The sequence below is a fragment of the Zootermopsis nevadensis genome, unplaced genomic scaffold (genome assembly GCF_977971745.1).
Source record: "Zootermopsis nevadensis isolate Lab colony 2312 unplaced genomic scaffold, Znev_1.0 Znev_ptg000021l, whole genome shotgun sequence".
NCBI classification, from domain to species: Eukaryota; Metazoa; Arthropoda; class Insecta; order Blattodea; family Termopsidae; genus Zootermopsis; species Zootermopsis nevadensis.
This window is the reverse complement of record NW_028259153.1, coordinates 15,702,937-15,725,336: the sequence shown is the minus strand read 5'-3', so window position 1 is coordinate 15,725,336 and position 22,400 is coordinate 15,702,937. Positions and strand designations below refer to the sequence as shown.

Below are 22,400 nucleotides of genomic sequence, written 5' to 3'. Positions count from 1 at the left end.
TACATCAGTGGGGCAAATTGATAAAAATGTGACTTCCACTGGACTAAATAAATCAATCCAGAGAGAGATTATTGAATGTTCGAAATTGTGAAGGGAACCCTGAAAATCACTTTGATTTTGGTATGAATTTCTGGAGAAAAGAAAGAAGCCAGGCAGTTAGTCAATGAGACTGTTAATGGCTGTCAGACACCCAGCCGGTCAAATAACAAATTAGTCAGACAATCCACCAGATGACATCCCAACTACCACCAGATGAACACACTATAAATTCCCCTGGACACTACCTAACCCATCGTAAAACAACTCAACCTTATCTAACCTAACCTACACAACCTACCTTTACCTCACCTAAAATAACTAAACCTAACCTAACTTACCCAATCCTAAACAAATGGCAGCCTAATCCAATGTAACTTATCCCAAACAAACTTAAACGAATCCAAAATAAACGACCAGCACACGATCAAATACACCACCGCTTAAGTACTTCCAAATAATCTTCCAGGACTTCTCCTGGATTTCTCCATGACAATAAAATTTGCGCATTAAGTCTCCAGGAATTCTCCGACACTACTCTAGGACTTATCCAGATTTTCTCTAGCACTTATCCAGCACTTCTCCAGGACATCCCCACGACCACCCAATGAACTCTAGAAATTCTCCAGGACCCAAAATAACCTATCGTAAAACAACACAACTTTACCTAACCTAACCTAACCTAACAGTGGCGGCTCGTGAGTCTGGGCAGTGGTAGTACTGCGCAAGGGGGGGAAATCAGATTAGTTTCTCAACACATAACAATATAAATAAATGAAAAGTAAATTTACATCAGGAGAAAACCCATACGTGCTCGACGATGTTTTATCTATTTGTTAGTCCGGAAGAGGGCGGCCAAGATGTTTTACGTCACTTTTTTCACTCAAAGACAATTTAGAAAAAGTAATTTTGCTGCAACTATTACACACTCCCTTTGCTCATTGTCATTATCAGAAAAAAAATAGTCAGCACATAGAATTATTGAACACTCATTAATAATAACTACGAAACAGATTGCGATACAGAAACCAGTCTAAAACACGTGGTACCGGGCAAGTTTGTTTACTATAAGACGGCTGTGGGGACTGCAGCCCCGATACGCGTTGTAACAGTGAAGTGCCCCTCACTCCACCGCCCGCCGCGTTGTCTACTTTCACTTTGATGACCAGTTAGAGAATGGGTCAGTCATCTGCCTCACTGTGCAAGTGCTTCATCCATTTTGTCAGTAAGAAAATAAGTGTCATTCACTCAGTAAATAATTAGGTTAAATGATCGGTCAGTTTCAGACTGTCACATAGTCATTCAGTCAGGTCTCATAGTGAATCACGTAAAAATGGGCTTATAAACATAGGACGATGTTGAATAATGGTGAAGGTTTTGTCATAACATGCCCCACCATGGTGGGACACTACGGAAATTTATTTTATTCTTTATTTTCCACTTAAAAACACAACTGCAAACTCTAAGCTACAGAACAATAATAAGTGGACCTGTACAATGTTTTATACACATAAATGACGAAACAGAAAGTAATATGAGACTTGAGTCACATCTGACATCAGAACAGTTTCTGAAACACGCAGTCTCTACGACAAGCTGTGGGCCAGTTTCCTGAACACCTGACATAAAATGCACAGAACACTAAAGTTATTCAAACATCTCAGAGATGATAATATATTCAGATACAAAGATACTGTTGTCGCACCTGCTGATCCTTTTTGTTCAACCCGTGAACAGCAAAACAATTAATGGATTATATTAATTGCTGTACTGATTCAAGGCTAAATGGGGTCATGTGTACTTGAATGTCTTTAGAAATAAAAATTTCAACAAGTGGTGGGCAACCTGTTACATGCAGATGATACTGGCTTACCAGTCACCCTAACGCGGCCTACTGGCTAACTAATCGCCCTGATATTTAAAATCTGTTACAAAAACGTTTCTCAGACATTCTTTCATCCATCGAATGTACATCATAAATGTATTTATTGTCATATATGGGCCTTCCACTTATTACTAATACTCTTATTTCAAAACATTCACATTCACACATAATCTGATATTTCAATCCTGGGTGTTTGGTTGCTATATGAGGAAGTATAGCAGAAATTATGTGGGGAGGGGGCCTCTTTTGTTATTATCTGAAGAAAACGCAGAGAAGGGTGAAACACCACAGCTAGCTGTCTGTATAATTAACTTAATTAAATCCATGATACATTTACTTAACACAGGCCAACTCTAAAATATTGGTTGTGGTCTTTGCGTTGTGATTCTAGGGAACTAAGCCACTTGGCTCTTCTGTCATACAGGGATTCTGACAAACTCCACGCAGTGAATATCTCTACACAAGGTGAAACATTCCTCAGAAATATAACCATCTACAAGAGTACTTGGCACCATAACCCAGAAGCTTACAATCCACATGTTGAACGCAACCACTGTCTGAAGTACATCTGATATAAACATTTTGGAATTTGGTTTCATACCTGCCCTCAGGCAACGTTGTCACTTAGTCGACATGTTCTTTTATTCATTTAATCTTTAACTTGTTGGCAATGGATGGCATCTGACCCTGAATGCTCTGAATACTAACCTTATGCTAAACAGTAGCGTTCTCTAATAACTTTCTCTGACCTTGAAAATAAAAATCAATAAGAAATCAACCAATATAAGGACAATTATTCACCAGAGGGCAGAAACACACTCATGAAATGTCATGTATATAAAATATAACTGACTGGATAACATAATATATTATAGTTTTTTATCATTTGGCTCCCGATACTGATGGAATTTGGAGCCTTTTAAACTGGCCTTAATGCAAAATCAGGTGCCCACCAACGGCTGAATATCATTTTTAATATTTTACTGGAATAGATAAAGGTACCAGAAGTATTTAAAATCTGGGGTGGGAGTGACAGCATACGCGTACTAAACTTCAGAGGGGACACTGCTGAACTTCCTTGTAGACATTTTCTTTTTAGTTATGTTTTCAAAGTTAAAAATAAGGACCTGTGAGGAAAAGTACAATTCACAAACCAAATATCACGTATTAGTAATCACACCAAAACATGTTTGTATCAAAAAGAGTCAGCATATGTAGATATTTATGTTAGTTCTACAAATGGAAAAAATTACTGACATTGCTTTTCCATTTAATGTAAACTTGAACTTATTTCTTTTTAAAGTAAAACTCCTTAGATGATGTTAATATGAATACAGACTATCATTCAGTCTGTGACAATGACTTAATACTGCAGAATTCTGTCAGGTGCATAATATCTAAACATGGATTAAACATAATATGCTTACATCTAACTGTGTTGTAATAAGAACAATAAGAAGTAGTAGGTTCTACATACACAGAAACAAAAGAAAATTATAAGACTAGATATTAATTGTTTCAGTTGCTGAGACAATTATGTACAGAATTCTCTGTTGTTTCTTGTATTTCTACAAATATTTAACACTAAAATTCCCAGACTGACAAACTGTGTCCCTGTAATTTAATTTACTAAAAAAAATACCATTCTCTAACACATTTTGAGCAGGCTATCTTTTTTTGGGTTTTAGTACCACTTTTTGTTTTATGAAAGAAGGTCCCAGTAAAACACACTGTTATTAAGACCAGAATAAACTATATGAAGGGAAAGACTTCAAACCAGAGCCACTCTTAGTAAATACCGATACTGACTGCACACTAAAATGTTTTCACTTATTGGATACAAAACAACTCATATCAGTGGCCACGTGGTCGAATTGCCTGAATACGAAGTTTGGCGAGTACAAAAACTTAAATTTCTAATGTGCATTACAAAAACCATGTTCATTAGAACAATATCTATCATTTTAATTTTCACTTTTAAAAAATAATACACAAAACTAAAAATTAATCCCTTCATATAGAAACAACAAATCTGTAAGAGAGACAGTGAAAGGCCCAAGAGCTACTCCTGAAGCCTAATATGTTGACCTTTTTAATTTGGGTTTACCTTATTGAGCATATAATGTGCGTAAGAAGGTCAAGGAGCAAGTATTCATACTCAAGTAGCTTTGTACCTGTCTCTTGCACCAGCTCACAGATTTGCAGCCGTATGCACTGCAATGTGTATTCTTTAAATTAAAATAACATACAATCTATCCAGCACATTCTGTTTGCACTTTCAGTAATCATCTTGTGAAACACTCTCATTTCTGCAGGGAAAGCTGCTCTTATAGCTGTCATAATTCTCTGAAGATAAGGAATGTTTATCTCCTTTTAAGTAGGATTTCAGGTTCTCACAGCAGTGAGTATAAAGATGGCTGTCTTCTGGGTTGTAACGCTGCAGTCTGGTAGAAGTTTACCAGCGTTTCAGAGGTCCTTGCTACCTCCATCAACAGGGTGACCTCCCAAATAATGGAGGAGCTATGAAACATCAGTAAGCTTCTACCAGACATGACACGTCTTTATCTCTTTTCAAGTTTGTTTTTCCTTTATTACTGTTTAACTTACTGAGAAGTGTTTTCTGTTTGTTGTGATGCCTAAAACATCAGCCATCTACAGAGTCATAAAATTCTGACATTGTGGATTTAAATTAACTAAAAACTTCAAAATCTGGCACAGCACACACATCAGTTTCCTGCAATCCTGCTGGAGTGTGTCAGCCAGAGGGGCAGAAAATGCCCAACATGAATGAATGTTTGAATATTATATTGTGTAGATATAAACAACGGCTGCCAAATATGTCTCTTGCAAATAAATTTGGTCAGAAAAACACAATTTTTTTAAAATATTCTACAAAATTATGGGACAAGAGAGACTTTGAACCTCTAAACCTGCCCATAAATACTAAACACAGTAATATTCTTCAGCTTCACTTCTGATCCATAATTAACTGTGAATCTACTGTGTATGATAAAAAATTACATTGCAAAAAAAAAAATTACATTCAAAGTAGTCACAGCAGTCCAAGCCCATGAAAGAGAAAACATAAAGATGAATTTATATATCATTATACCAAGTATGTTCTTTCTATTTGAAGACAGAGCAAAACTTTTTATTAGCTTTGACACAGAAGCTGTAAAGCTCAGTTACACTAATTTAATGTGTCTTTATATTGCAGTACCTATTATCAGAGCCAAAACTGTACAAGAGATATATTTTACAAGCTAAGGAACAAATAATACGCAGTTTTAGAGTTCTATGTTTTGTTATTGCTGGCAAGCCTAAAATCTTTAGTAACCTGCTCAATAGTAGGTAACCAGGATCGAAATGGTGGTGTGAGAGTTATCAAGAAATAATGTTCATATATATGCTAGATGGCTAGCCTGGGTTTTCCTTACACTAAGATCTTGCAAAGCGCTAGTACAATATGAGACATGCATGGTTTACAAGTATTACAATAATAACTTAAAGTCTTCTAACTATACAAACTTCAGTATTCCAGTATCATATATAATGCTAGAAGTTCAATCTTTTTTAAAAGCTAAGTATGACAAAAACATTTACAGATATAAGATAACTCACCTTCAACATACAATATCCTTAAAAAATTCAAAACTAATTTTGTGAGCCTTGGTTTCTCTTTTTAAATATAAAAGTTAAAAATATAACAGACAGAAATGAAGGTCTAAATTTATTACAAGTGCACAGATATTTGTTCCACTATCAAAATCTTACCTTGCATAGAAAATACTGGAATAATATTAAATAACTGTGGTATAATTATGCAAAAATCTCTCAATATCTTGATGTCAGGATAATTCAACCATCAACATTGACAATCCTGCCAGTGAACCAAACTATACAACAAAACTTGTGACACACAGCAAATACAAGAAAACTGAATCATCTTGACTGTACAGCCCTGTCAATGTGTAAAGTGACCTCTCAGAGACTGCAACTGCCTCTGAAATGTCAACATTTTTTTTTTCATACTGACAACTAATTGCCCAAGAAGCCTGTGCTGTACTTAGATAAACTCAGATTTTTTTAAAATGTCCTATTTTCATTTTACTTTATTAACATAAAAGAGAAGTCTTATAGGATTACTTTAGTTTATCTATGCACTGAGATTTTAGACTTCTGTGATGGGGAATTCAAATTCCAGGACATAACCTGCTGTGGAAGGAGTTTCCGCTGGTAATTTAAATTGAGGTTTGCAAAATTACATCAACTTTAAGACTAATCATGACTCCATTATTTTTCAATTTCTTCTCTCTTTTTTCTTACAAAATAAGTGCTATTACACTTTATTACACCTCTATAATTTATATAAAGGATAATTTAGATGCCTGAATGCATTCACCAGCAAGTTCCACAATTATTAACTAAATGAAAAATTTATCAATCCAGTTCATTCATATACCAAATGCAAGTGAAATTCAGGTAGTCCAAAGAATACCTGTTAAATGAAAGCACAAAGCAGGAGTTGTCATCGAAACGCAACACATCTTATTCCACAGAGATAGACTGTAGCAGTGTAATGCAAGCTGCATGGCACTGCACAGCATTCAACGCTGATGGGTTAAGCAGCTATGGCAATGGTCCCCAAATGCAGGTCATGACCCTAATCAGGGATATATTCAGCAGGGTGGCTGGGCAGGAAGTGACAAAGTTCAGGCTTAAGGTATCTAAAATGATCATTTAAGATCAATATGACATGCCATTTATTATTTGATCATGTTATAATTATGTATCTTCAGGTAATGGTAAATCTAACGTAGTGACTAAGTGTGATGTAAAGAAGGTATGTGGTGGGTACATGGAAAAACTCATCTGTGCATTCTAAACAGCAGTAGACAGAAGTACAAAGCTTCACAACCCCATGTTTAACACCCCCATCCATGCAGAAAATGTTTTTCGGTAATCAAACTGACATCCATTATCAGTAATAAATGTCTTCTTATTCAAAATGCAACAAAACAATCTAGCATTTCACACAAATTGCTGCCTGAAAGTTCTTCTGAATATGATATCTACTGATGGAACCCAAAAACAAATTTAAAATTACAATAAAAAAGAATGTAGAACAAGGTATTTTCTTAAAGAGTTCAGATATGTCTGTGTGTGAGTATCAGTGCAGACTGAGTGGGTCTCCATCTGCATATAGTGGTAGAGAGAAAAATGTTTATTCTTGACAGAAAACAAACTTTGGTCAGCCCTTGGACAGTTATTTTATTGAACAAGCTGCCCCAAATTCAATGAAGAGGGAAACATGGGAATTTTAAGATAAAAATCAAGTTCTACTTTGGAGTCTAATTAACCTTCAGAGTCCCAATTTCAAAATAAACTTACTTTTAGGTTATGTTCATTTTGAAATTCATTATTACAGATACTTGTCTTTGGTGCTCCTGAGTTCACTGGTTGGGAACCACTGGGATATATATAAAACACAATATGCTTTAGAAAGTCTGGATATCCCAATTATATTAACAGAAATAAAAACAACCTGTTCATTATTTCTTCCAGTTACTCACAAAACTGTAACACTTACAGTACAGCAGAAATCTACAGCATTTGGAATACTGTAAAATACCAAATCAGAATGGCCTTTCTTTCAGCCCCTTTTTTACATTTAATAGAGTTAAATGTAGCAACATTAAATATGTTGTTCCATGCTTTATCATAAAGATAAAGGAAATTTAAATGAACTGGTCTGATAGCCAAAAAATTAATGAAAGTGACAACCAACAAACATCTTTAGTAATTAAACACTCAGTTTTCTGTTCAAGATGTAAGATTTTCACCACATATGTAAAACATAATTACTAACCAATATAACAGCTCACATCGAACAACATATACATGCATCCAATGAGCATCAACAACAAATTTCCTTTAATTTATGTAAAAATGTTTTCAGTGCCAGAAGGACCTTGTACTTTCAACTCATTTCATCCAAACTGGAGTAAGAAGGGTGAAATCAATAGTCACACATGTCAATCACCTGCAAAGAAAAATTAACAAACTAATTTAAATCTCATGTATTGAGCACTGAAATCTACAACTGATTCTCAAATTTGATTTTCCTACTGAAACCTTTGGGCCCCACAAAATACTGACAATATTAGTGTATAAATAATCTTTTCCGTAGTACTGCTCTCAGTTTATAACAAAGCAGTATCAGTAAAACATAAAAATATAACTAATGAAAGAGTTTATAGGTTCCGAATTCAATTTCTGTGGCAGTGAATGTATTAATTAACATTCGTGGTGTAGAAAAATTGGATATAACACCTTACAAACCTTATCTCAATTCAACACAAGCGTGAAGATGAACATGTGTGATCACAGCTCTGCAATAAACAACTCATTCTATAGCCTTGCTCATGAATTCGATAAATCTCTTGCCATATTGTTCTGGATCACAAGTAGAGATACCATCAACGTTAGCTCCGTATTTCACAGTCTTGGCAGCTTTAGCAGCTTGTTTTCTAACACCATAATGTGTCAACACATCAATCAATGCTAGAAAATAAATTTCCTTTAATGGAGCACCTGGAACATGTCAAAAAGAAAACTGTCAATAAAACAAACAAGATACTAATTCAATGGTACAGATACTGATACTTATTCCTGTGATTAGGTAGAAGGTGTTCAATCTTGGAGACAGCAAAATGTGTTAAACCCAACATGCCTTTGACAGCCACATCTGACTTCAGTTAAGTATATTTTCTGAAACAGTGACAGCATAGACTAACACAGAGCAACGTAACAACAAAATATCAGAACTCACCTCTTTCAAAACTACAGGTAGCCCTCGATTTGCGCCAGTTCAGAATAACGCCGATTTTGAAACCAGCAAGTCAAAAAGTGAAAAAAATATATTTTACTATTATTTATAACATTTTACAATGTGTACTGATTCTTATACTAAATCGTAATTCTTACATCGCTGATTTCGAATAAAAATTATAATTAGTCATCTCTGCAATTACGTATGTTTCATTAACGAGAATTTGCTCCAATGAGATCAATGAATCGGTAAAAGCTGTTTATGAAATGCAAACTTTTGCATATGCGAGTTTGCTCTTATGCGCTTTACACTTTCAAAGGACTAATTTAATTTCTGTGGAGGTACCGTGGTTATTTTTACTATGTGATTTTCTATAGGTCGGCGTCTTACATGAATGCAACTATCGCATAACAGTAGAGATGACTGTGCACATCAATTACATGAAAGAATCGCAGTCAATCGCGGGGACCAACGAATTGCCGATTGTAGGTGTATAAAATATATTTTTTAAATTCCCTTATTTTATTTACGTTATTTCAGAGCTTTAAATGTAATGTCATTATTCTACTCGTCAATGTTTGGGTGCTGGGAACGCATGTCATTGACTTCCCGTTGATTTATATTATAAAAGAGTTTCAATTTACGCTGATTCGTCCAGGAATGCATTCCCAGCGTAAATCGAGGGCTACCTGTATGAGAAATCATTTGGTGGTCTAGTGCTTACCATACAACTTCATTATTCAGTTATACTGCTAATGGAAATTTCATTTATGAAGTATTCACTCATATTTTGTAAAACTTCAGCTTTTGGGGACACAGTGCTTTGAACCTTTAAAGTTTTCCAATATTTTAGCAAACACTGCAGTTTTCCATCTTCAGGATACATGTGTCTTGGATGGCTTTTGGAAGCATTATACAGACCAAGCAGTAGGTCATGAGTGGGATGTGAGGGATGGGACTTGTCCCAAAAAACCAAAGTCATACATTAAACTGCAGATTAGAAAATCTAAGGACAGGAATAATTCATATTTTGTCATCAGCTGGCTATAAATCTTTCCCATTTATAATTATTCATTATCAGATATGTTACAGAAAGCATATTATATTAACAGAAAATAAATATCAAAGCTGATTATTTTCTGTTACATTCCTATTTTCCATTCCCATTTCCATGCCAAACACTTTAAACTTATTACAGGTCATTTTAAGTTTATTTTCACTCTACACTGTCAGAAGTATGTAAATGTTCTGCTTAACCCTTTAAAGCCAAATGTCTCAGCTGCTCTAACAATTAGTAATCCTGCATTTTGTATTCATGTGTTTCTTATGATTCTTATAGTAAACAGCGTTAACCAGTTGATCTTTGTGATAGTGAAGTACAGTGTTTTCTTCATGATATGGACTAAATTCTTAAATAAAATTGCAAACTTTGGCTTTAAAAGGTTAAACCAGATTCCATTTCAGAAAGGTTTTACTATGCATGAAACTGTACCTTCGGAGCTAGGTATGGCGTATATATCAAGTTCAGGAACAATTCCTGTTTCATACTGCAAGCTGGTTTCTCTCATTAGAGCCATTGCATGAGGGGAGTCTGGTGGTGTAGCCATGGCTCCACCCCAACCCCACTTCTCCCCTCCACCACCCCTCGTGTCCAGTCCCGAACCACTTTCTGAGTCGTCGTCTTCCTCCAACCCGTTGTTTTCCTCATCTTCCTGCTCTGCTCGTTCACGGTTCTCCTGTTCTGCCCTAGCACAATCATGAACACCTAGCAGCAGTGAGTAGTCCATGAGATGAAGCTTGGTCAGAAACTGCAATGAAACAATCGTGTTATGGAATAAATTCAAAGTTTTCAACCACAATAACTGATTAATTGATTTATGGTTTATTTAATGTCAGTAAATCATACTTGATCCTATTTCTAATTCTAGTAGTTGAATGACAGCAGTTCACAGTTACCACCATACAATGTTCATGGCTGCCACATTGTTATCTTTTGAAAGATATATGCAAAACTAGAAGATTCTACACTGAATGAGGCTAGTGTTGTTCCCACCTCAGAAGTTCACATGGTTAGCATATCTGCATGGTTGATAATAGGGGATTAATGTTCCAAGACAGAGAGTTCTCCAGCAGCAGTTTCTTGTACCAAGTTTTGGTAAAACTAGTCAATTAGTGTGTATAGTACTGATGTCCAAAACTGAAACAGGGAATATAAGATAATCACTGGCAACAAAACACAACACACCTCTACATCCGCTGTCAGAGTTTCAAGTAACTTCTCCTTCGCATCATCTCCTATATATATTTTCATTCCTTCCTTCACAAAGTCATTGTCTTTGAGAGTAGGTAGGTCTTTCTCTTTTTCCTTGTCTGATGCCTCACGATCAACTGTTGATCCCTTCAGGTCAAACTTTCTGCAACAATTGACAACTATGTGTAACTGCCACATCAAATGTTAAGAATTATCCAATACTGCAGTTGCTAAGACACTGAATAATTCTCAGTATTGTATGATTTACCACCAAACACTGCACGTTTTTCCCAGTACAAGTCAAGTATTACTCCATATAAATAATAAAATCTACTTACCAATATATCAGCTTCCACCAGGAGTTGGGATGTGAAAGTTGCATTCAAAGTTGTCAGTTAATGCACTGCATAAACTTAATGGTCATACCTCTTATCCTGGGGAAAAGTCTAATGAATATTTTGGAGTTTCTTGCTTTTAATATCACATGACATTTTAATTTTTGAAGAAAAAAATTGCCCTCCCCCCCTTACAACAGGTGATGCTGGAACCTAGTATTTTAATAGGAAAAACATAAGTTTCTTTCAGATACTTTCTTCTGATTCATATAACAGCATTTACCATTTAAAATATATGCTGCTTGCCATGCCAATCACCTTATTAATACAGTATAGGTATAGAGAACAAGTCATTAAGTTCCTTATTATATAAGTTTTTCCAGTCATTTTACTACCTGAATTATCCTGACTCCAAACATTTTCTTGAGCGCCTTGTTCTCGAACACCTCCAGCCTTTGTGTAACTAACTCTCTAGTAATAGTAACACAAACTTCATCATTGCCTTCTTAAAATATATGTACCTGTGCGTTTGCAGATGATTACTGAAAACATTCCTCATCGCCACCAGATAATGCTCCACACCATCCACAGTAAGCCGATACATGCCCAGGTACTGAGGAAGCAGCGTCTTTCCATGACGCTCTACAATGTACTGTATCAATAAACATACTTTAAATTTATCTTCCTGCTTTCTTATATGAAAACAAAGATATCTGTTACTGCAAATATACATATCACATGTCTGTTGACAACGTTGTTCTTCAGGGTTGTATGATGTGTAGACTCATAGGTAGATGCCAACATTTAAGAGAAACAAATCTACGTGACATCACAACTCAGAAGATCATCAACATCCCCACTGCAATGAGAATCTCATATCTCATATGTCTGTTGTTACAAAGCCACAAACAGTTATTTTAACTGTTGCAAGACAGTCACAGTTTTTTCCTCCACTGAACAAACTCAAGACTTGAAAGGCATTTATTTCTAAGCACAAGATCTTATTGTGTAGGGAGGGGGGTGGGAACTATTAACTAATGATGGTAAGCCGAACCTCTATGTCAGAAAGCGAACAAGTACGTACACAGTCCATTAAGAACATCAATTGTTTATGCTTATGGGTCTATCTATATGATTTTAGAAATGAGAATAACTCATGATATCATTAATTTTCTATTAACCCTTTCAAGGTCCAGTTAATTAGTGTTTTAGCATGTGAAGTGACAGGAGAACAGCAAGATTTTCTGTTTAATCTTGACTGCAAACAGTTATGATGCACCTGTGTATGTACATTTTACACCACGGCCACCGACAATTAAGCATAGATCATTAAAAAAGCAAATCTAAATTCTATTCTTAATTTATATGAATTTGATTTATATATCCTTTATGTTGTATATTTTTAAACTGTTTGTTATAATATCACAGGACAACTGTCTGCACTGTACAATGGTAAAAATACACTGGTTGATTGCTGATTTTCTTTTGTAAATCACAGAAATGTATGGATATGTAAAGCAGGAAGGGAGCAATATAGTTCTGTTCATACCGGCAAATGATAAATGCCATGTGTGTAGACTATAATCCATAGTAAAAAATATTACAAAATACTACATAACACCCATGTACATGCTTAAGGCAAAAGTGATAGTATGTATACTGACAATGAAATTGTAAACCTGCATGTAGACCTACAAAATGCAATGACGTGCTCTAAAATTCACAATTCTAACTTCCTGAGTCTTAGTTCATGTAACAATGATGTTTCAAATACAGACGCTACACCGCATAAACTGAGATAAAAAGATAAGTTTTTAATGTACTATCCCAGCATTCACCTTGTAAGACTGAGGAAAACCACTACAAAACCCCAGTCATAATATGATAGCAGTAACTCAGTGAATAAAGTTCTGAATTTCAATTAAGAGCTCCTACCGCCATAGAACTATCTATCGCTTACTGGATGGTAGTGCTTCAGAAAGGAGTGCATCCTTTCTACTTCCTCACTGGTGAGAGACTTGAGTATGAAGAGACGATCATATGACTGGTAGAACTTTGCCCCACTCTTTCCCGATGAGTCCACCAACACAGGTTGAGACCTGACACCAAACAACAGAACTGTGTGTCTATACAATGGGCACCAGAGAAATTACCAGCCACCACCCTCCTCTGAATCAACCTATACTTCGATGAAGTAACAGACTTAGGAGAATACATAATCTGACTGGAAATATGAGCAAGTTAACTGCTATACCTAATTAAAACTCCTTCCTCTTCTTGCTTGAATAACAGACCACTCTTATGTATGACTGTAGCCAGTCTCTTTAAATCCTGAGTATTTATTGGTACTTTTCAGTACTGGACTGTGATGGTACAGGTTCTCCAACTCTATCAGCATAAAGCTCAAAATGACTGAACTCTACCATCAGAGGCAAGTAAAAGTTAAGCCAATTCCATAGTGGAAACCACTAAAATGTGTCCATGTTGGTCTCCCAGGTTGTAAGGCCATGCAGACTTCACCTCAGCTCAAAGGTTTACTAAGAGGTTTCAGACACAGATAGCCAATATAAAAAATGTATTATTTGCACAGTAACTGATTTTCTTAATGTTCAGGAATCTTACCGTGTCATTGATTCTTTATAATCTTGGTCATCAATGGTGAATCTCTCACGTAGGTTGCGAAACACTAAAGGACAATATTCTTTTACTTTGAAGTGACTTGGCATGTTTTCTCTGAAAGAAGGAAATGAGTTGAAGACATTTTGAAACAGCTCTGATTTAATGCAAAATAGTGCAAAACACAATGCGAAATATATACTTCCAGTTCTCTTTCTATCTTGCCATTTTTCCATTAGCTAGTCCATTAAATTATTCTATACAACTGAAAATAGTCAGGCTCAGTTATCTCCCTTTTGTGACAAGAACATTTCTTCTCACATAAAATCCAGGATGAACATTTCAGAACAAAATATGAACTGAAAACAATGAATACTGAAGCAGACCTCCTGAGATACTGTGCTGCGTGGTCTAGTATTTTTCCTCTGTGAATAAGAGGTAATTACAAATTAGTTTTCACCTCATATTCTCAGATCAGAGAAATGTTATGATAAGAACAGATATCCATTTAATCCAGGTTACATTATAGACATGTTTTACTCTACAATCTGTTACCACTACTATTATATCATTACTACTGACACTATTACTGCCACTGCTGCTGCTGCTGCTATTACTAGTCACTATATTACCAGTTTTTATACAGAGGTATAATGTTATATTGCAAACTTACTTGTTGAACAAATGGTTGTCAACCTTTAACTTTGAATAGGCTCGAAAATCATCTGGCAGGAGCATTACTGGAATTGTCACATGGCTAAGTTCATTGATCTGGGGAGAAAGAACATAAATCAAAACTGGGATAAAATAACACAGAGAAGACTCCAATGATAAACTGATTATTCCTTCAGAATCCCAAATAAAATACACTCAGAAATTTCTTAGCCCATGTGTTATTCCAAACTTTCGTCCGAAAAAAAATTAAATAAATTTCCAACAGTACCTAAAAATTGCTAAAAAGATGGAACAAGATAAATACCTAAAAACATATGTTCATATGAATAATAATAATAATGATGATGATAATCCTCTTTCATCCAAGGTCTGCCAGGAACCCTAAATAATCATGTAAAAGGGTTACAGAAAAGCTGTTACACAGGCAATTCTTATGGGCAATCACAGAATCCCATCCCAGCTTCTCAGTCCCCCTCCAAACAAGTGTTGCACACAAGACAACTAATTCTACACTTATGCTTAGTCTAATCAACAACTAAAATATGAAAGTGTATTAAGTACGAAAAACCAATATGCATTACTTAGGGCACACTATAATATGAGTGCACCAAGTTTTCAAAGTTTTTAATATCCTACACATACCATGTCTGCATTTCAACTAATACCAACAGGCTTCTTGTAATTGTTCTGGTAAACTATTAGAAATATCTTCATAATACATGCCATCCTATTTCTACCACATATTCTGCATTGATAATAACAATGTAAAACTCATTTCATAACACTACCTTTCTATCTCTTCCTATCACAAAGATGTAAATAATAATGATGTACAACTGGTAAAAATTTCGTTTTGTTTGTACATGCATTCTTACCCAGAAGAAAACAAACACTACTATAAAATAGCCACAACATTCATTGACACCTAAAAATTAAAAATGTGAATTGGAGTGGTGGTTTACATGTACAAACCTACAATAACAATATCCAGCAAGAAATGAAACTTCAGTATTTTGAACTGCCACTCACCGTATGGTTGACGCCCCACATAAAAACGGACAGAAGAGGTTCACTTGCACGGAAAAGTTTTACTTTTTGGTGTTTTACACGAAAATGTTTCTTTTTCAGTTTACTTAATCCACCTTGAACTTGAGGAACACTCATGGCGGTCCCGTTCGAAGTATTTTTCCGAAGAAGGCTTTCAAGCACAAAAACACTACCAGACTATACCCATTTTCATCAGACACTATTAATGATGTACCATATTACGTACACTCAAACACAAAACATTCCATGTGATACAATGACAAATAACTCGATTGCTTTGACACTCGGTAATTATTATAACCTCCCCTAAACGAAAACAAACGTCATTGACTGCAACGCAAATGATAAGTCGAATCGAGTACCTGGATGTCAAATATAAATAAACAGTGTCGACACCTGTCGGGATCTTTATGTAACTACATGATTTGCATCAAAGTATACGCTAGAACTCATAAAAGAGGAACTGAAAGCAGACAAACGTGCTGTCGAGGTCACTTGTAAAGAACACGCCAAACATTTCTGCTCTAGTTTAGAATTTTTTGCCAAACCTCCATCTTTGAGTGATAAAGAGTGCTTTGGAAACGTTGGCGCACCTTTCAATGCTCTTTGGACATCAGCTGGTCTCTGTGGTGTAACCTGCAAATTGCAACAGAGATAGTAAACAATCAAATGAGAAATTAAGAAACTGAGATTTTAGATTCTCACGGCAGTGAGCAGACAAACAATATCATAGATAATGCACAGATTATCTGTGCACACAGAGCAATAATGATACAATCGAATAAAACTATCGAATAATTCAATTGATATTTAATATTAATCACATTAACTTCTTCGGCATAGAAAACCAAACTATCTAGACAGAAGGACATGATAATACTTGAGAGCCTTCCGTTGGTGAGGTCAACACATTAGCTTAGTCGGAGTCCAACAGTGTGGCGAAGGTTGCTTCTCTACGTTCACCGGCGAATTATTAGGCAAATATGAAAGTTATTGCAAGTGTGAACTGTGGGATGTGTTCAGTTTGTATAATGCCATAAACGTTGTGTCGAAACAATATCAGCTTATCAGTAAACTATATTAATCAGGAATGGATTCGGTGATTTCGGATGAAACTGTATTGGAATCGCCATCACCTCAAGCATATACACCTATTTCCTTGAGAAATCACAAATTATTTAGTACATCTTGTACAAAGCAGCATTCCAAAGGGCTATTAACCCCATGCAGACAGGTTGGACTTAGAAGAAAATCACCAAAAAATGCCATGTCACCATCGAATAGTAACAGTATACCTTTAGTGACTCCTAGGAATTTAAGGTTTGTTTCTCCAGGAGGAAACTGCAAAGGGCAGGGAAAGTTCATGGGTAGTGTGTTAGACAAGCACATTCCGTATGAGGAAGAAACCAGTAAGTCTTTGGGAGAAAGACTAAATTTGGAGAACATTAATGAAAAGACCAAGCAATGTAAATATGAAGTGGAAGAAGAATCCTTCCATGATAAACATGAAGAAAGAACCACAGAGAAAATCCAGACAGAAAACTTTATTAACAAAGCTGACATGAATGTTCATGTCTGTGAAGAGTCAGACCTCCAAAGCAAATTATATGGTACATATAATGTGAACAGTTCTGAGAGTAGTGATGGAGAAAGGGCCAACAAAAAACCCAAGATGGAAAATGTTGATGATGAAGCTCAGCAGTATAATATAGATAGACCATCATATAAAAATTTGGACCTCCAAAGCAGTTCAAATAATGAACACAATTCTGAGGACAAAAATGGAGAAATAACCATTGAGAAAACCCTGATGGAAAATAAGAATGATGTAACTCATAATTTCAGTGTAGATATGTATTCCTGTAAATATTTAGACTTACAAAGTAATTCAAGAAACAAAGACATGAACAGTTTTGATAATATGATAGAATGTACTGAAGATAATTTAAACATTTTGAAGCGGCAAATTACAGTCAAGGAGGAAGAAGTCAAACGTTTGAAACTAACTTTGTTATACAAAAAGAAGGTATTTAACATTTGGCTCTGTTTGATTTTTTCCTTTGGGTCTCGGGGGAAAGAAATTTCTCATGAAATTTTTGACCAGTGCCAACCCAGCAGGAATTTGGGGAGCTAGGTAGTGTAATCTGGTTATAAAAACTAGCAATGGCGGGGGGATTCGTCATGCTGACCACACGTCACTCTATATCTGGTTGAATGATCGTTCACCTCTGAGACCACCAGGTTCCTTGCATTTGAATTATTAGACTTCTATCTGCAGGATTCCAATTCATGATGGTCCACCCAACATTTGTTAACAAATTTCCTGCCTTTTATGGAACCTGTGTGCATTGAGAGCCCATCATTTGACCCTATCCTAAGCCAATTTAATGTGGTCTACAGGCTGTTTCTTTAAGATCAAGTTTAATATTATCCTTCCATCTAGTCTGCAGGTGGTCTCTTCAAGTATCATGATAGGTTTTTCATACATATATATTGTATATCTGGTCATCCAATCCATTTAATCAGCCATATATGTGATGAGTAGAAGTTATGAAACTAATATTATTTTCTCCACACTCTGGTTACTTATCTCTTAGGACCAAATTAACAGTGGAAAATTCATTTTTACTATTTAAAGGAGATCTGGGATGTTTGTATATATTGTTCTTCTTTAAGCATGATTCTAATTGTGCATAAATTCTTTAGTTTCGTAGAACCTGACCAGATATTTATGTCATTGAGATACTTTCATGATTACTGTGTTACAGCATGATGTGAATGAACTGGCAATCGAAATAGCCAGATGGAAGGAAGGTTGCCAAGAAGCACTTCGAAGACTTCATCAAGCTTCTACTTTACAAGGGTACCAACTTAATATGACTCAGCTGCTGGAAACATTTGGTATTCCACCTGAAGCAATTGGTTACAATGAGGATACTGATGATTTTGATGAAGGATAATGTTCTGTTGTTTACATGAATAAAAAAAAAGGAGAAATATTAGAAAACTAAACACATAAATATACTATATATGCACATTAAAATGTTCATTATAAGAATGTGAAATTAAAGGATTGAGGAAATCAAACTATTAAGAGGATGAATTGGAGTTTCAGAACAATCAGAAATTGTTTCTTGCAATAATTTATATTTGTAGAAAAAAGATTTGTACATGCTGAATAAACATTGTTACTATGCAAATCAAGTTATTCACTTGCATCTTCAAGTAGCAAGCGCCTCTCTTGACTCTATAAGGGAATGTCTGCCAACAGAACTAAAATCTGTGTGGACGGATGGGGCGATCTGGATCAAAAAGTTTGGGATCCTTCACATATGCTACATCCTTAAAATAATATGGCATGAAACCTGTAAAATAAAAATAGAAATAGGAGAAAAAAAAATCAGAGTTTTTAGTATAATGAAATACCAACTTGTACCTTGTAACTTGCACTCTTCATTAATAGAGTCATTAAAGTTAAAGTTGTAGGTTGGTTATTCTGTTAGTTTGTGACATTGTATCAGGTTATTTCATGTCACATTTTATACATATATAACATAGGATGATTATGAATTCTACAGAGAATGATGTGGTATTAAATGATCATAGCCTACTTTAATGTCTTAGCATTTACTGGAGAGACAAAAAAAATGGAATATCTTCATTAGCATGAATAACTGGCAAAGATTCAAACCAGGTACTTCCCAAATGCAAGTTCAATGTGTTACATCATTATAACCTGCTTCTTGTTTTGGCATAATTGACAAGAAGGTGCATTCTTTTGGCATTCACATACACAATATTATCACACCATGTAACATGTACTGCCCCTGTCTAATTCATCATTCAATCTTATTAAAGAACTCTAATAGAAACATGCCAACCTGCAGACTGAGACTTAAATATCTCCTTTTCAAGTCTAGCTTGCTGGGCAGCACACAGTCGAGTGATGTGTCGCCCATATATCTGTCCTGTGTATGGTGAAACAAACTGGGACAGAAGCTTCACATTCTTGTAGTCTGGCACTATCTTATATTGGCACAGGATGCACTGAGCTTTTTCTCTTTCAAATGGGTTTTTCATGTCTTCTACTGGCTGCAATACAGTTTTATTATATGATTAACGTTATTCTAACAATAACCTTTATATCTTTCTGCATATAAAGCACATTAATGAGATAAGATTTATAACTCACAATTAAAATCTTTTTGGAAATATAAAGCAAAAGGGTTAATGTGAATCTTAATACTTTGAAAATACCAGAGTTTAGGTTATTTTGCTCCCAAATCTCTAACCACATACTGTCATACTGCTCTACTTTTACTTCTGTGCCCTGCCCCATACAAAGGTTTGAATTCTTTTCTGCAGCCTGCAGCTATGAACTTGAACGATCTTAGCTCACCATATCTTTCATCCTGGCTTTCTGAATCTCTTCATCTAATTCTGATTGTGGTTCCACTGTACTTCTCCATACTTCACCTCCTCCTAAAGTTGCCAAGCTTCTTGAAGTCTCTCTCATGTGTGGAATTATACACTGCAGTCTTCCTGTAGCACAAATTGCAAATTATCTCAAGTTTTGGACACAATACATTTCAGTGACTACTTTGTTGCCTTTGTCTTTTTTGTTCTTGTTTATGCCTGGATGTAGTTACACTATTTACCAGTAATATATGTAGTTGAACTAGCAAATATGACACACTTTTTTTTGTTATATTTCACCAACAAATCCAAATTCTGATAGATCAGATGAATTTAATAAATTTATTGTAAAAGCAACAATAAGCTGAGCTCAGCTAGGTTTTGAAAAAAGTCAGCTGAATAGAAATTGTTTACATTTAACAAGTTTCTCATAGACCTAAGCTAAGAATAAAGAAAATATAAAAAGGGCATCTCAGCAAATACAACGTACCAACTCCACAGGTCTTATTAAACCTTTTTATAGCTACTGCAAAATCAGGACAAGATATGATATCACACAAAAGTACAGACTTCACTTCAAGCACTCTTATTTTAAATTATCTTTTGTGTAGATGAAGATATCCGTCTTCTGGGTTATTGCGCTGTGTAGTCTGGTCGATGTTAACCAACGTTTCAGAGGTCATACTGCCTCCGTCATCAGGGCGATGAATATGCCAATAGGGTGTGAGGAGCTGGATTTATAGGCAGGGAAGTGAAAGGTGTAGCCTGCCCCGAGCCAATGGGAGCAGGTATGGGAGTGGACCAATGGTAGCATGTGGGCGAGAGTGGGAGAGGGAGAGAAAGTAGAGAGAGAAAGGTGAGTTTGGTTGTATGGATAAGGGCCCCGAAAAGGGCCGAGTTAGTAGTCTGGTTGGTTCTGGCGGTGCACTCTTGCTCGTTCTCGGAGTCCTCAGAGTGTGTGAATAAGAGGCTTCCAGGACCGGCTCAGGTGAAGTCCATCTTCCCTGTTAAAGTTATCAGGATGAAGTTCGATCTCGATGGCTTCCCTGATTAACCGATCCATGTAGCCGGTTTTAGAGGAGAGGATAGAAGTGTCCTCTAGCTGTATATTGTGTTCCAAGTTGAAGCGGTCTTTTGTGTATATTGGCACATTTTTAAAACATCACTTATTCATCATTACTATAATGTTATATAGAATGTTAAATTAATTCATTCTTGACTGCAGTAGCCATCCAGAAAAGCAGTAGTGGTAGCCCTTTTCTAGTTCCATACTTAAATCAAAGTTGACATTATGGTTCCTAACATTTAAAGAACACATGGGGTAACTTCGTATATGAACAGGATGAAGACCGTAAACTGCAAAATGGTTTTTAAGGAAATGAGAATTACTATATGGGAATGACTCAGAATATGAGCCAAAAGCATGCTTTTTCTGCTGGAGAGACTAAATGTGGGGTTCCACTACAAGCACAACTGACTCCATGGAGCAGAATGTTTTTAAAGAAAACGATATTACACTTAGCTAGTCTATAAATTTGCCGTCTGTAATGGAATCAAAATGTTCATTATTGAAATAACCAAACAAGGTGTTTGTATTGATATTACATTTCTACAAAGTGTTGATATTTATATTTGTCATGTTTCACATCCTTAGCTTGTACTATGAAGGATCTATGGAAAGTAAATATTATTCAATTTAAATTTCTATAATCGGAGGCAGTCTCCTCCATCAGCAAATTAACGGTGCTCATTGCCGTAAGGGTTAAACTACCACTTAACATGTCCCTACATCCTATGGCATCGCAAATCAAGGTTATGTACAAACTTTCTTGGTCTAAACCAAAAAAGTTTGTACATAAAGCAATGTGGCAATTAAGCAATCAGTAACCAGACCTACATTACATTACGAAATAAAATTACCTGAATACAATGCTTACTTGGCAATAACAGCAGTGTTACATACATCTTAACTGATCCGAATCAAAACTCGTGGCAGAACGTGCTAGAAAGAAGCAGAAAAAGTGAAAAACACAACTAAAGCTACCCGTGCTGACAATTACATATTTATTAAAGTAAAATTCCCTTTTAAACAACAAAAACATTACATTTTATAGATATCATTACCAACGCACAGATTTGTAACCTATATACCATATTACGTTACGCAGATATTGTGCTGCCATCTGTCGGCAGCGGTTGTTTCTCCATGTTTGTCTTTTCATTTTTCTTACCGTTCATAACTTTTTTGAATTCTCTCCTTATTTACTCTTAGACCATATCCATATCAACTTATTCTGTTATTCCGTC

The 22,400-nt window shown here is 35.6% G+C and overlaps 3 protein-coding genes across 8 annotated transcripts; 1 reads left to right on the top strand and 2 right to left on the bottom strand.

Moving 5' to 3' along the window:
- Positions 1-1,411: 1,411 nt before the first annotated feature.
- PIP4K (phosphatidylinositol 5-phosphate 4-kinase) lies at positions 1,412-16,042 on the bottom strand. 2 transcript variants are annotated; one of them, XM_087352490.1, is made up of 9 exons: positions 15,660-16,041; positions 14,629-14,726; positions 13,962-14,072; positions 13,300-13,438; positions 11,861-11,991; positions 10,999-11,167; positions 10,246-10,561; positions 8,264-8,515; positions 1,412-7,964 (listed from the first exon to the last, which is right to left on the bottom strand). In XM_087352490.1, exons 1-8 carry the CDS (start codon positions 15,792-15,794, stop codon positions 8,328-8,330), a joined length of 1,287 nt encoding a protein of 428 aa, XP_087208616.1. In that variant the 5' UTR covers positions 15,795-16,041; the 3' UTR covers positions 1,412-7,964; positions 8,264-8,327. The 2 variants fall into 2 exon arrangements, with proteins under 2 accessions (XP_087208616.1, XP_087208617.1); XM_087352491.1 differs by lacking the exon at positions 1,412-7,964 and having other exon boundaries at positions 8,470-8,692; positions 15,660-16,042.
- A 341-nt stretch (positions 16,043-16,383) lies between these two features.
- LOC110839207 (uncharacterized) lies at positions 16,384-18,877 on the top strand. The gene is made up of 2 exons (XM_022083147.2): positions 16,384-17,703; positions 18,446-18,877. The coding sequence occupies exons 1-2, from the start codon at positions 16,768-16,770 to the stop codon at positions 18,635-18,637; spliced, it is 1,128 nt and encodes a 375-aa protein (XP_021938839.1). The 5' UTR covers positions 16,384-16,767; the 3' UTR covers positions 18,638-18,877.
- On the bottom strand, positions 18,805-22,297 carry mRpS18C (mitochondrial ribosomal protein S18C). 5 transcript variants are annotated; one of them, XM_022083151.1, is made up of 5 exons: positions 22,226-22,297; positions 22,031-22,095; positions 20,077-20,219; positions 19,559-19,769; positions 18,805-19,042 (listed from the first exon to the last, which is right to left on the bottom strand). In XM_022083151.1, the coding sequence occupies exons 2-5, from the start codon at positions 22,056-22,058 to the stop codon at positions 18,951-18,953; spliced, it is 474 nt and encodes a 157-aa protein (XP_021938843.1). In that variant the 5' UTR covers positions 22,059-22,095; positions 22,226-22,297; the 3' UTR covers positions 18,805-18,950. The 5 variants fall into 5 exon arrangements, with proteins under 5 accessions (XP_021938843.1, XP_021938840.1, XP_021938842.1 ...); XM_022083148.1 differs by having other exon boundaries at positions 22,218-22,296; XM_022083150.2 differs by having other exon boundaries at positions 22,199-22,282.
- Between the last annotated feature and the right edge of the window lie 103 nt (positions 22,298-22,400).